Source organism: Carassius gibelio, chromosome A25 (assembly GCF_023724105.1).
Source record: "Carassius gibelio isolate Cgi1373 ecotype wild population from Czech Republic chromosome A25, carGib1.2-hapl.c, whole genome shotgun sequence".
NCBI classification, from domain to species: domain Eukaryota; kingdom Metazoa; phylum Chordata; class Actinopteri; order Cypriniformes; family Cyprinidae; genus Carassius; species Carassius gibelio.
The window spans coordinates 1173407-1188406 of record NC_068395.1 but is presented as its reverse complement, the minus strand read 5'-3'; the positions used below and the strand labels follow the sequence as shown (position 1 = coordinate 1188406).

Here is a 15000-nt window from a genome sequence, read left to right as displayed (position 1 = left end):
TTCAGAGACTTTACTCTGTGGGTGAACTGCTCCTTCAGCCTCCAGCACTAGTGTTGAACATGAGTGTGTGTGGGTCGTCCTGCAGCGGGGTGTTAATGTGTTCAGTCTGTGGTGCTGAACTGAGATCAGTCTGGTGTGACGGATGAAGCCAGGAGGAGATCGGCCTCCAGTCTTCTTCAGGGAGGTCTCGGTTTCACAAGGCATCTGTTCTGAATCCTGATCCCTCCTCGTCTCGTCTCGTCTCTGACTCGATAACACTTCTCTCCTCCGTCTGTGGGAGGCTAGATATCAAAAACCAGGGAGTCTGAGGAAGCAGCTGTATTATTAACCAGCAATTTCAACCAGAGCCAGTGGCATTCTGGGAAAAAAAGTGCTGGATGAATTCCCTCTGTACTTGGGAGGTTTGTTTTACAAGACTCTAAGGACTTCTAGTCTGAATAAATGTTGTATTAATCAACTATCTTCAAGTGCAAATGGAGATTTAAAAAAAAATGTTCTTCACACTGAAAGGAACCAAAAATAATGGTTCTATGGAATCCCTGTGAAAAGTTTAGAACCAATCCAATCTTCGCTGGAAGTTTGATTGACAGTTGATCTGACCAATCACAGCGGCGAATCTATTTCGTCCAACAAACAAACCAGACAGAGTAGATTAACGTCGCTGGACTTCAACTTGAACTTGTTTCATAACTGTCAATCATTCCCTTGAAATTGTTTATTAATTACGACGTGTATGATGTTTACACCATTATTTGATCCAACAGCATGCCGTATTTTTATATGAACATAAACGAGCTGAAAACACTCCAACTGAAAAACATCTAAGCGTCAAATACACAAAAGATTGGTTTCTTCATCAAATTATAAAAATATGAATGGTGTTATAGTGTTATATTTACACTAAAACAATGGGAAAACTCTTAAGATGACACGTAGAAAGACAAACACGCATCTTAAGCGCTCCGAATAACAGAAGTGGATAAGTACGATTAATTGCGTAATTCTGGCATCCACAATAGTAATGTGATTAATTGTGCATCATTAGTGAGAAAGCACCATTGCTTGTTGTTAACCGCTGTGTTTTGTGGCTCAGGCTCGTGTTTTGGCCACCATCGGCATCACTCGAGGACTCGGAGATCACGACCTGAAGGTTCACGACTCAGACATCGCCATCAAACCATTCCTCTCCTGCTCTCCAGAGGTTTGTCGCTCGTTTACACACATGGCTTAAAAGTAGCATGGCAGTACCATGATTTTTGGACATGCACTATGGTTTTTTTTAACTTGGCTCATGGTGATTTGATGTTGGTTGGATTTTTAAGAACAAGATACCATGGTGTTTGGTCACTGATCATGGTTTTACCATGCTTTTTGGACATGGCACCATGGTATTATCATGGCTTTTGGAACATGCACCGAGAAAATGTCATGTTTTTACCATGGTATTGCTGTATTTTCTAAAGAAGGTACCATGGTATTACTGTGTTTCATGTATCACGGCTGTCAGAATGCAGGTCTGTTCTGCTTATTGAACAAACCATGAATGTTATATAAGCGCAGATCTATTTATATAGTGTCCTGTTCATCACCAGCATTCAATAGAATGGAGTCTAAAAGCCACAGATTTTTCTGCAGTGCTTGTGTTTACGGTGATTTTTACCGTGTCTCTGGCTCTAAGCGCGTTTGATCCCGTCAGAATGAAGATTCCTCCAGTGACACGAGTCGCTGCACTCTGGGATCTTCTGAAGCGCTCTTGATCTTTAATTCACACGCTGTGTAAAGTTCATCCTGGGTTCATCCCGCCGGCTGCAGCTCAGAGACCAGCTTCTTCTGTTTGGGCTTCTCTTTGATCTGATTTTCTTATTCCTCTCCTCCTCCGTGCACTTTTCCCCTGTTATGTGCTTGTGCAACGAGTAGAAAGAAGTATGTCGGCGATGCATGTGGCTGGGCTCCTCATTTCCTGTCTGTTGCGCAAACTGGGTCAGAGGTCGAGGATTGGTCACCGAGTGCAACCAGACACTATCTATCAGATCTATCGATCCATCTATCAGATATTTAGATATTTTTATCTAATTATGTGTGTGTTATACAATATATGTGGTATATATTTCACACAAAAGTATAAATAATTAAATAAATAAAAAACATTATGCATTATGAATTAAATTTAAATTTTGAATAAAATGTATCCACTTTTAAACAATTTTAAATTATTAAATTGTTTTTACAAAATTAAAATAATTTTTGTACTTATTATTATTATTATTATTATTATTATTTATATATCTGTATATCTTTCTAATATATATTTATTATAAAATACATATACTCTAGATATTTATATAATTACTGTAAAAAATAAGACAACTCAATAAAGTATTTGGATACATTGATTAATATTACAATTTAAATATATTTTACTTAATTGAAATATTGAATTACATTTATTATTTTATAAAAACAATTTAGTATTTTAATCATTAATTATTCTATTTAAAAAAATAATTAATTAATTAAATACAAATTATTTAAATGTTAAAAACATTTATTCATTTGTGTAATTATCAATTTTTATATTTTAAATATATATATATATTTATAAATATATATATATATATATATATATATATATATATATATATATATATATATATATATATATATATATATATATATATATATATATATATATATATGTGTGTGTATATATATATATATATATATGTATATATATATGTATATATGTATATGTATTGAAATAATTATTTAGGATATATTGATTAATATTATAATTTAAATCATTATTTTGATAATTTAAAAAAAAAATTGTTTTTTAATTCTCAGTACAGAATTGTTGAGAAAAACATTTTAGTCTTTTTTTTTTCACAGAGAAACATCGCATGGCTTTATGTACTCCTTGTTTCCCCTTTAAACATCAATACTCTCGTCTTAATCATCTGGTGAACTTGCAGGACGGGTGTTGCTCCACACGTCTGTGTTCATGGAGATCAAGAGAAAACCTGATGAAATCGACCCGCGCTCTTTCCGCAGTCACGCTCACTGAGACACGACGTGTGAGCAAGACTCTGTCTGCACGAGATAATGTACCAGAGACAAGAACTAACAGGCTTATGGGATTGAGAGCGTGTTTGGCCGGTCTGTTTTAGGATGAAATTTAGCTTTAAAGAAAAACACCCACCACAGACACTGAAGGTTTTAGTCTGTCAGGACAGATGAACGTATAACGAAAGCAATAAACCATGAGAAGCTGTGCATTACAGCGATTTAAGGCACAGCAGAAGCATTGCAATAAGACATAAATATTTCATGAATAATTTAAAGAAAATAAATAAGCACCATATTCATTATCGCCTAATATAATGTTTTTTTTTTTTTTATTATTAATCTGCAGTTTTTTAACCCTATTTTTACATTTAGATGACTTGTGCTGTTATTTAAAGATACCTAATAAATCTTATATTTCATCGTTCTATTTTATTAATTTTTGTCCTTTTGAATGTTTAATAATTTAGTTATTAGTTTGACTACAGTAGACTACAGTTTTTTTTTTTTTTCTTGCAATGAAAGTAATGCTGACTTGGCATGCATAAATAACAAAAAAAAATAAATACTTAAAGCTACACAACCATTTAAAATCATTTGATGTACTAATCATTGCTGCATTAAAATAGAACTTTATTAACGTGCATGCTCATGTTTGTGCATTATAATATGACTGAAGCATGCTGTGGTTTCTACAGGTGAAGATCTATAACCTCTCTCAGTACGAGCACGGCGCCGATGATGTCATGATCCTGGCTACAGATGGACTCTGGGATGTGCTGTCCAATCAGGAAGTGGCAGAGGCGGTATCTGGTTTTCTTGGAAACTGTGACCCTGATGACCAGCACAGGCAGGTTCCTCAGTGTTGGTTGAGCATCAACCATCTACTCATGATGGGTTGTTCTGGGCAGCGTACAAGAGAATGGGATTTTGCTTTTGATATGAGATGGTGAAGTTGGAAACCAAAGTGGTTTTCTAAGCGAAAAACCATTTTGGGTCCTTAAAGAACTTTTCATTGATCAGTTTTTAAAATAACCTTTCCATGTTTGTTAAATGTTCATCATGGAACCATCAATTCCAATAAAGAAACTTACTTTCAAGAACCATTACCAATGATCAAGACACATAAAAGACACCAATATATATTTTTCTTCTTTCTCCAAAAATGCCATCATTTATTCACCCTTACATCGTTCCAAACCTGTATGACTTCTTTCTTCTGACGTTTTGCAAAACAGAAAGCCATAGGGTTTTGGAACGACCTGAAGGTGGGTTAGATCTTCAAGTTTGGGTGAACTGCCTTTAACTTTTAAGTTATGGAGGGATGAATCTCTCTATAAAATTATCCGCTGAATGGCATCTCTGTTGTTTTTCAGGTACACAATGGCAGCTCAAGACCTGGTGATGAAGGCTAGAGGTGTCCTGAGGGACCGAGGCTGGAGAATCGCCGGAGACCGACTCGGCTCTGGAGATGACATCTCAGTCTTCATAATTCCCCTAATGCACGGCAATAAACAGCCTCCGCCAAGCTGACCAATCAGAATGCAGGGCGCCAACCGAGTCGGAACAAATCCGTCTCTGACCCAAAATTCTGATGCTCAGACCGCGTCCTGCTGGAGTTTATGGAACCCGCTGTGCGTTTGAACTCATTTACAATACGAACACTTGCTTTTAAGACTTAGAAGTCGACAACTGCTGACTTTGAAGACCCACGTCAGTGTTCCCTACCTCCGCGTGGGATGAGTATATAAGTTATAACTTTGCACAATGACTAAAGGTGGGTCCGGTTCTTTGAAGTTCTCCATGGACAGATGCACTCCATCCGCAGTTTGTTTATCCGCACTCATCTGGCAGCTAGGCGGAACCAACCGCGTTTTGTTTTTCTTCTCAGGATATTAATTTATCCTCTGAATGTTTAGTTTGCGGTTTTCTTTTTTGCATTCCCTGAAAAAAAAAAAATATATATCAAAGCCATTCTGGCTGTTATTTGTACATTTTTTTCCAATGACTCCAAGTTACTGTAAGTGAAATTTTTTTTTTTTTTCTCCTGCGCTCTGTAAATTGGCGATTGGTACGATCTGATCTTCCATTAATCACGGTAAGGTCTTTAGGATGACACATTTTTAAGGAACAATAAATCATGTGTCCGACAAAGAAGTCTTATGTATGCTGGCCATTCCCTTTGATTTCTATATACACTGTTGTGAATTAACACCTACCTGCAATCTGTTCTCCAGGGCTCCTGTGTGGAGGTTTGGTGAGGTCTGATTTACGATACATCATGTTCACAGTGGAACCTTCCTCTTCTACAGCACAAACCTGCTGTGAGCATTTCGTACACACACACACACACACACACACACACTCCCCAAGAGAGTGGCCATCTGGTCAGCACAACCTGAGTGTGACCAAAACAAGACTAATTTGGCCAGAGATTCTGTGTGTGTGTGTGTGTGTGTGTGTGGACTGCTCTCTAACACACTTTAGCACAGTGGTTTGTGTGGGTGGATGGCACTGCAAGGGCATCACATGCTTACTAAAGGAGCTTTCTGGGAATTGCACACACATGCACTGCAAAAATGATTCATAAACTGCTTATGTGGCTCCATTAATGCTGGCCCTCAGATTTTAATTAAAAAAAAAACTAATTGAAGATATTTCACTACAATCTTTCTGAAATAACAGTAATAAACACGTTTTCCCAAATGATGTACTCTATATGTAAAAAATAAAATAAAACAAGATATAGAGAATAAAGATATAATTCACACCAAATTGAACATTTTGTCATTATTTATTTGACTTCAATATGTTATTCGTTGAAAATATTCCCACCGCGCCCTACAAATCTCCTTCGCGCTTCTGAAAATTCAAACATTTGGCGCGAATAAAACAACTGCGTGAAGGATAGGCAGACCTTGATCGCTGAATCATATTAAAGAGCACCTATCATGGTATTTAGAAATTTACCTTTCATGTAGTGTTTAACATAAATCTAAGTGAACAAAAACATCCTGTAAAGTTTGAAATATGACAGTTCACCGTATATAAAGTTATTGTTTTTTAAAAGTAAGAGTCGATTCTGAGTCATTTTTATGAATCGTTAGAAGACCGAAGCTTTTTTCTCAGACTAGATGACGTCAACTTGTCAAGTTATTTGAATTCGACACGCCCACTTATCGCGCGCCAAGACGCCAGTGAAAACTAGAAAACAACATGGCGACGAGACGCTGTGTTCTGAAGTGCGACTCAAAAGCAAACTTGTTTAATCTGCCCAAGGTCAAGGATAAGCATTTGAAGACTAAGTGGCTTCAATTCATATATACAACTGTACCACAGAAGTATAGTCCGAGCCTTGTGCTTTGTTCACGCCATTTTGAAGACGATTGCTTTACAAACTTAAATGCAATCAAACTTGGATTCGCGAGCCGGCTGATATTGAAGGAAGGTTCAGTGTATTTGCATCAGCTTCCTCCTCCGTATCACAACCTGTAAGTGTTATTAATAATTGCTGCTTTTATGTTTTATGTAGCATGCTTAATAATTGTTGGGTTTGTTGTGTAAGCACCGTTTAGCTTCTAGGTCTTCAATGACAATTGTATTGAGATAATGTGAATTGTTTGTCGTTGTTTTCGGAGTTTTCTTTAAGAATAGAGTCATACCTCGTAGTAACGTAATGTTACTGCATTTTTTTTCGTTTTTTGGTAAAAACGTTATGTTTATGCATCGAGTTAACGCAAACAAAGACTGATTGTGCTTTTACAATATGAACTCTGGGTTGTACTCGCTAACGTCACGTAAAGGCGGGGTTTTGAAAAGTGAATCACTAAACGAGAATCGCTGTCAAAACAGGTAAAAATAAATGCATATTATAAGAAAACCAAAGTCTTTTTTTGTCATTACATGCATGCAAAACTGTTGTTGGGGATTTCTAAAACAATATTTGGAACATTTTAAATGCCATAATAGGTGATCTTTAAACACTGAAACAGCTTTTTATTATTATTATTATTATTTATTGTTTGTAGCTAAATTTAAATGTAATCTTAAGACTAACAGTAGTAGCGTCCATCTATTCATTATTTTTTGGTAACTGATAAACGTCTAGTTAAAGAAAAAAAAAAGTACTGGTTTGGAACGATGTTAGGTAAGTGCATGATTTTCATTTTTGGATTGAACTTGCCCTTTAAGATATCACACGGAGTTAAAAATCAAATATTTGGCAAATTGATGGATTAACCACCAGCCAGCAGATGAGATAATATTCCCAGCAGAGAGAGTTTGATAGACCATGTACCGATTTAATCTTATGCAGTTGATTCGAACCTGGGTTCAGACATGAACATCTATAAAACACACTTGAGATTTTGAACATGACGTGCGTTTCATCTCTGGGTCGTGAACTTGGTTGGAAGAGAAACACTCTTAATGATCCTCTTGGAGTTACATGAAAGGCTTCCAGCCTACGTATTGCAGGAATGACGTCAGCACATTATTGCATACTTCCGCTATAAAACCCAGTTAACTTTGACCACCACCTACAACATTTATCCTACACCAGATCAATAAAATGCAGAGTAAATAAGATGTTAAAATGAAATATACCAACATTAAGATAAGTCTGTTTGTCCTCTCGTTAATATTATTGCATAATATATTGGCACATGAAACTGGAATGGATTTAGATCAAGTAAATACATGTTCATTTATTTATATTGTTCACCCACACACTCATATTTCCAAGTCTTAGGTTTAATGGAAGTCTTCAGGGTTAAATGAGGCTAAACCCTTTTATGACATCAGATCACGTCACTCCATATCCCACATATACATTAGCTGAACTTGTTCTACAACGGTTTAATGTAATTACCGAAGTACATAACATATACATTTTTCACGCACGTGCTTTGGTCGTGTCCAAACCAGGCCAGGTAAAGTCGTTTATTGCCACGTGACGTCACGATCGACGATTCTACCGTAGTGGGCAGAAGAAGCCACGTCACAGCTCTCCTCATAGCAACAGTAGTACTACTTGCATTTATTAGCCCTCCCAAGGGCAAAACCAAGTATCTTTTAAAATTAATAACCCTAACGTTATCCGTCGTGCTCTGCCCCCCCCCCCATTTTTTTTAAAAAATAAATAAATAATACTTGAGAAACCTGGAACACATGGCCAATCACCACGAATTTACAATTCAGCATCCGGGATAGTGGCTAGAAAGAACAGATCATTAAAACACAGAAACGTGTTCCACAGTATTTTATTGAATTTAAATCAGACCTACCATTGATCATACATTTATTCAACTCTCAGAACAATTCTAGCATACACAACTGGAACTACCGCACTCATATATACATGCATATCTCATAAAACATCATATTTCCTCAGAAGATGTGGATTCCGAAGCGAATTCCAGTTTGGGAAGAGTGTAACCAGCACTGGCAAGGGAGTAGCTTGCGCAGTCATCTCCAGAACGGGCAATGTCACATCCCAACAACAGCACAAACTACTACCTCAGCCAGTACACGGATAAATCCCTCTCGGAGCTCGTGGAAACGGAGCGGATTCGCATCAGTGTGAACAGAATTCCAAGAATTCGCGCCGAGCGTTCCAGAGCGCGCGAAGACTCCGAGCTGAATGGTCGTAGTACTCGTGAGCGGGCTACACTCCCTTCAGCTGCTCCGCCATTGGCTGGAAGCGCAGCCAATGTGGTGTCAGAGGGACACCGCCTACGACACTCACACCCCCGAGTGAGGCCACGCCCCCCGCAGTCTTCAGCCAATGGCGCTGTACTGAGTCCACGCGAGACTTTTATCACGTGATCTTGAATGAGCTGGTTTTACAGTAGAGAGGCTTCGCGTTCTTATACAGTACAAGTTAACAAATTAGGTGTTTCATACGAGCTTGATGTTGATGATAAAAACATAATCAAATAAAAATACTACATAAAACAGATAGTTCTCCTACTGGATTGATTGGTTAATACAGGCTGTGTCCAAAAACAGAAAAAAACCTTAGCATAGCTGTAGAAATTAACATGACAGTTTCAAATATTGAGAATGCAACTGTACTCTGCGTAACATTTTTTAGGAACCTGATCTATTATATCATGATTCTTTGATGAATAAAAAGTTAAAAGAATAGCATTTATTCAAAGTTTGTAACAATGTGCACTACCATTTAAAAGTTTAGGGAAAGTTTTTTTATTATTATATATTTTTAAAATAAATTATTTTATTTATCAAGAATGTGATAAATTTATAAAAATACTTTTAAGAATAATAAAGACTATTTTTTGAAAATATTTAAATATTAAATAAACACTGTTCTTTTTAACTTTATCAAAGAATCCTGAAAAAAGTATCAGAGGTTCCCAAAAAACAAATATTAAGCAGCAAAACGGTTTCCAATATCGATAATAAATCAGTATATTATTCAAGATTTCTGAAGATCATGTGACACTGAAGACTGCAGTAATGATGTTGAAAATACAGCTTTGATCACAGAAATATATTACACTTTAACAGAGACTCACACAGAAAACAGATGTTTAAATTGTAATAATATTTTACAATATTACTGCTTTTTGGCAGCCTTGATGAACAGACTTCTGTGTGTGTGTGTGTCTACATATGAAATATATATATGAAATATGGTTTATGAATAACCAGAGGATCGATACAGCTGATGTTCACAGAACTGTACCTTTTATTATTGTACATGCCCTTCTCAATGCTACTAACGATGACAGGGAATGTTACAGTATAATCTTGCATAAAATCCATTGCTGTTAAGAAAATTTCACACAAATTATGACTTTTCGTTCTTTTAAAAAAAAAAAAAAAGATTTTTGGATTAAATTTTTTAATCCAAATAGGTCATTATTAATTAAATCTTTAACACCATCACCAAACACTTTACATTAACTCCTTGAGAACCAAAAACCCATAAAAACAACAAACACTGCAAATTTAACATAACTGTTAATACATGGTTAAAGTCGGCCAATCAGAGTCTACCATCAGCTCATATTAGAAAAGGCTTCGGAGGTTGTGATTTGGAGCTGTCAATCAACCGTCCTTACGCACAGCGTATGAAACAGTCACATTCATGTTTGCGGTGGAATAAAAACATTCAGTCACGATTCGCCGTTCTGCACTTTGGAGACAGGCACTTGCATGAAGTCTTTAAAGGGCCCCAGGGCCTCTTAGAGGGCGGAGCTTACTTCAGGAGACGAGCAGGTGATGCACTCCACAAGCGTCGGGTAGAGCGCGATCACCTGAGCCCACACGCTCCCATTCACTGACCCCGGACAGGAAGAGAAGGAGAGGAATGAGCAAAAACAAGAATGCAAAACGTTGAACCTGTCAATGATATCTAGGTAGGTAACAGAATACTTCACCGTCTTGACGCATATATTTCATGTGAATGTAGAAGTCCGTCATGATTGCTTTCTAAATAATGCTGAAAGACAAACCCGTCTCACTGTTCTCTGGTTGAGTCTTCTTCAGGGAATCCATGAGAGTGCTGAGGGCTTTTAACACCAAGATGATCTCAGTCACTTGTTGCCTTGATGATAAAAATACTAAATGGTGAGAAACACTTGGAATCGAGTTCTGTGCGCTTAAAAACAGACTGGAAATACAGTGAGTGTCTAGATCATATTTCATCCCTAAAAAAAAAAAAAAAAAGTATTTGCTTAATAATTTGAAGCCTATTGTTAGATTTATTTTTTTCTTCATAATTTAAATTCTCATTGTATTATAATGCATTATATTAATATTAATTATTTACAAGGCATAACCACATTTTTTTTGTAACAAAAATCACAATTATTGTCATGCAAAAATGTATATATTTTAAAATTTGAACGTGTTATATATATATATATATATATATATATATATATATATATATATATATATATATATATATATATATATATCACACATACAGTATATATCTTGAACATTTTACATGTATATGCATTACGATATTTATATTCTTATATGTAAATGTATTTAATATATAAACATTACATATTTTTCTTAATATGCATGCATTGCTTGTATCAATATATACTTAATAAATATACACAGTACACACACACATATTAATAGTAATCAATAGTTTGACAGCACTAATTTACACAGATAAGGGTGTAAATATTAAAAATAATGAAAAATAATTTAAGTGTGTTTTAGGGAGCTGAAAACCATGATTGTGCTATCCTCAGACCTGGGCAGCAGTCTCTGGTCCTCCACGTATCTCTGGAGCACGTCCTGCGCCCGCTGCAGCAGCGCAGACAGAGCCATGCATGAGATGAAGCCCTCCTGCGACATCGACTCCTTACTACTGAAGGAGAACTGCAGGAGCGTCTCGAAACACGCCTTGGAGAACTCCTCCCGCATACAGATGTCCATTTCAGCTTCTGTCCGGGAACAGAAGAGACTCAGTCTCATTTTTTGAGTGAGTACTTGACAAAATCATCTTCTACTGCTTTAAGAACAGTGTGCATCAGATGAAGATGGTTGTTTTTTTTTCCCTTTGTTTGTGCTCTGTACCTGTGAATGATGATGACTGGGAGTGAATCGATCCTTTATTGAGCAAGCTCATGATACCAGCGACGAACTCTTTGGGTATGAAATTGGCAAATGGTAAAATCCCTGTGCTGATCAACTGCACCACCTAGAGGGGAAAATACAACAATATATCTTAAAAAATAAAATAAAAGTGTGTATATATATATATATATATATATATGGGACACAAATAAAATATTCTGAATAATATATGTAACAAATAAACAGCAATCCTTTATTACTAGAATTAAAATTATTTTATTTTCACAAAAATATTTTAATGTGTACAATAGTTGAAATATATTATATGTATGTGTGTGTGTGTGTGTATTTATGTATGTATACATGTATGTGTGTGTATATATATGTATACATATCTATGTATGTATATATGTGTGTGTGTGTATATTTATATATGTGTGTGTATGTATATGTATGTGTATATGTATGTGTACGTGTGTATGTGTATGTATGTATGTATGTGTATATATGTGTATGTGTGTATGTATGTGTATGTATGCATGCATGTGTGTTTGTATGTATGTATGTATGTATGTGTGTGCAGTGACTTTATGATTTTGAGATGCATCTTATCACACTGAGGACATTTGAGGGACTCAAACACAACTATTTAAAAAGATTCAAACATTCACTGATGCTCCAGAAGGAAACAAGATGCATTAAGAGCTGGGGGGGTGAAAACTTTTGAACACGATGAAGATGGCCAAATTTTTCTTATTTTGTTGAAATATAATTGTTTTCCATTTAGTATTTGTGTGTATGCATGTTTATGTATGTGTGTGTGTATATGTATATGCGTGTATGTATGTGTATGTTTATGTATGTATGCATGTATGTGTGTGTATGTATGTGTGTGTGTGTATGTGTATATGCGTGTATGTTTATGTATGTATGCATGTATGTGTGTGTATGCATGTGTATGTATGTGCATGTATATGTGTGTATGTATGTGTATGTATGTGTGTGTGTGTGTGTGTGTGTGTGTATATGCATGTATGCGTATGTATGTGTGTATATAAATATATATATATATATATATATATATATATATATATATATATATAAATATATATAAATAATATATATACATACATACACACACATACATACATGCATATATACCCACACAAACACAATGTGTGTATTTGTGTATTTATGTATGTGTGTATATGCATATATGTATGTGTGTGTGTGTATGTGTATGTATGTGTGAGTGTGTGTGTATATATATATATATATATATATATATATATATATATATATATATATATATGTAGGTGTGTGTCTGTTTATGTATGCATGTATCTGTGTATGTGTATGTATGTGTGTGTATGCATGTATTTTTGTGTGTGTGTATATGTGTATATATGTATGTGTGTGTATGTATGGATGTATGTGTGTGTATGCATGTATTTGTGTGTGTGTGTATATGTATGTTTTTATATATGTATGCATATGTATGTGTGTGTGTATGTGTATGTATATAAATGTGTATGTATATTTGTATGTATGTATATGTATATATGTATGTGTGTATTTATGTATGTATGTATATGTGTGTATGCATGTATATGTATGTATGTGTGTGTATGCACGTATGTATGTGTGTGTGTGTGTGTATGTATGTATATATGTATGTATGTGTGTGTGTGTATGTGTATGTATATAAATGTGTATGTATATTTGTATGTGTGTATATATGTATGTATGTGTATATATGTGTGTATGCATGTATATGTAAGTATGTATGTGTGTATGCATGTATGTGTGTATGTATATGTGTGTGTATATGTATGTATGCATGTATGTGTATGTTTATGTGTGTGTGTGTATGTATGCATGTGTGTATGTATGTATGTATGTTACGGGCGCACGGACACCACCCTTAACAAAGGAGAGACGCACACAGATCAGCTTGTTTCAAAGGTAGGGGTATGTTTGTTTTAATAGAAAAGTTAACAAATGAAAGATATGGTAACACAAAAACAACTACAAATGTATATGTGTGTATATGTATATGCGTATGTGTATGTATGTGTGTGTATGCATGTATATGTATGTATGTGTATGTGTGTGTATATATGTATGCATGTGTATTTGTGTATGTATGTGTATATATGTGTGTATGCATGTATATGTAAGTATGTGTATGTATGCGTGTATATATATGTATATGTATGTGTGTGTATGCATGTATATATGTATGTGTGTGTGTGTGTGTGTGTATGTATGTGTGTGTGTGTGTGTTATGTATGTGTGTGTGTGTTTATGTATGTATGTGTGTGTATATGTATATGCGTGTATGTATATTTGTGTGTATGCATTTTTATGTATGTGTGTGTGTATATGTATATGCGTGTATGTATGTGTATGTTTATGTATGTATGCATGTATGTGTGTGTATGTATGTGTATGTGTATGTATGTGTGTGTGTGTATGTGTATATGCGTGTATGTTTATGTATGTATGCATGTATGTGTGTGTATGCATGTATATGTATGTGTGTATGTATGTGCATGTATATGTGTGTATGTATGTGTGTGTATGCATATGTATGTGTGTGTGTGTGTGTATATGCATGTATGCGTATGTATGTGTGTATATAAATATATATATATATATATAAATATTAGTGCTGTCAAAATTAGCGCGTTAACGCATTCGATTAATTTGAAATATTTAACGCGTTAAAAAAAAATAACGCAATTAACGCGGTTGCAGTTTTTTTTATTTCCAGTTGTGGTCTATGTGTGTTCAACGTGCAAAGAAATATGGATAAGACCAAGGAAGGACTTTTAGACGGAAAGTTTCAGTTTAAAATTCTGCCGGATTACTCTTCAGTCTGCCACAAGAGCTCATGAACTCAAATGTCATTGTTTAAAAAAAAAAAAAAAACAATGACTGTAACAGTGCGTAAATCAGACCTATCTGTAACGCTAACGTTAATAAGCTTAAACGAAAATAACGAAATAATTGTGTAGCGGAGTATTTTTTGTACACAGTGCCGCGAACTGTCAATCACCCCTGTACGCGTGCATCACTGTCCTCCTCAGCTGCAGCAACTTGCGCTCTCTCTCTTCATCAAGCTTTAAAACAAAAAGGGGACAAAAAGATCATATTGTCTTTGTGCATAGGCTATAGATTAATTAGATAAATGAATATCTAAATTTGTGCCTTGCCGTCTACGGTATTTTTTTAGAACTTAGAAAAAAGATGCTGCAGCCAATGAACCGCCAGCGGGGGCTGCAGGACGACTCAACCTCCGCAGACAGTTTTTAATGTTTATCAGACAATAAATACTCAAGATTTTGCTTTAGTATAACTCACAAC

General features: G+C 35.3%; 2 protein-coding genes across 2 annotated transcripts in view; one reads left to right on the top strand and one right to left on the bottom strand.

The window, feature by feature from the left end:
• The window catches only part of LOC127947103 (protein phosphatase 1H), a 14990-nt gene extending 9152 nt beyond the window's left edge, over nt 1-5838 (top strand). The window contains exons 8-10 of the mRNA XM_052544064.1: nt 1094-1201; nt 3762-3913; nt 4440-5838. Of these exons, the coding sequence (XP_052400024.1) occupies nt 1094-1201; nt 3762-3913; nt 4440-4596 (417 nt within the window). The 3' untranslated portion in view covers nt 4597-5838. The remainder of the gene's footprint in view (nt 1-1093; nt 1202-3761; nt 3914-4439) is intronic.
• A 3914-nt stretch (nt 5839-9752) lies between these two features.
• LOC127946874 (protein MON2 homolog) overlaps nt 9753-15000 on the bottom strand; it is a 34911-nt gene continuing 29663 nt past the window's right edge. The window contains exons 4-7 of the mRNA XM_052543699.1: nt 11632-11755; nt 11306-11498; nt 10545-10636; nt 9753-10369 (exon numbers count right to left, since the gene is read on the bottom strand). Coding sequence (XP_052399659.1) covers nt 10275-10369; nt 10545-10636; nt 11306-11498; nt 11632-11755 — 504 coding nt within the window. The 3' untranslated portion in view covers nt 9753-10274. The remainder of the gene's footprint in view (nt 10370-10544; nt 10637-11305; nt 11499-11631; nt 11756-15000) is intronic.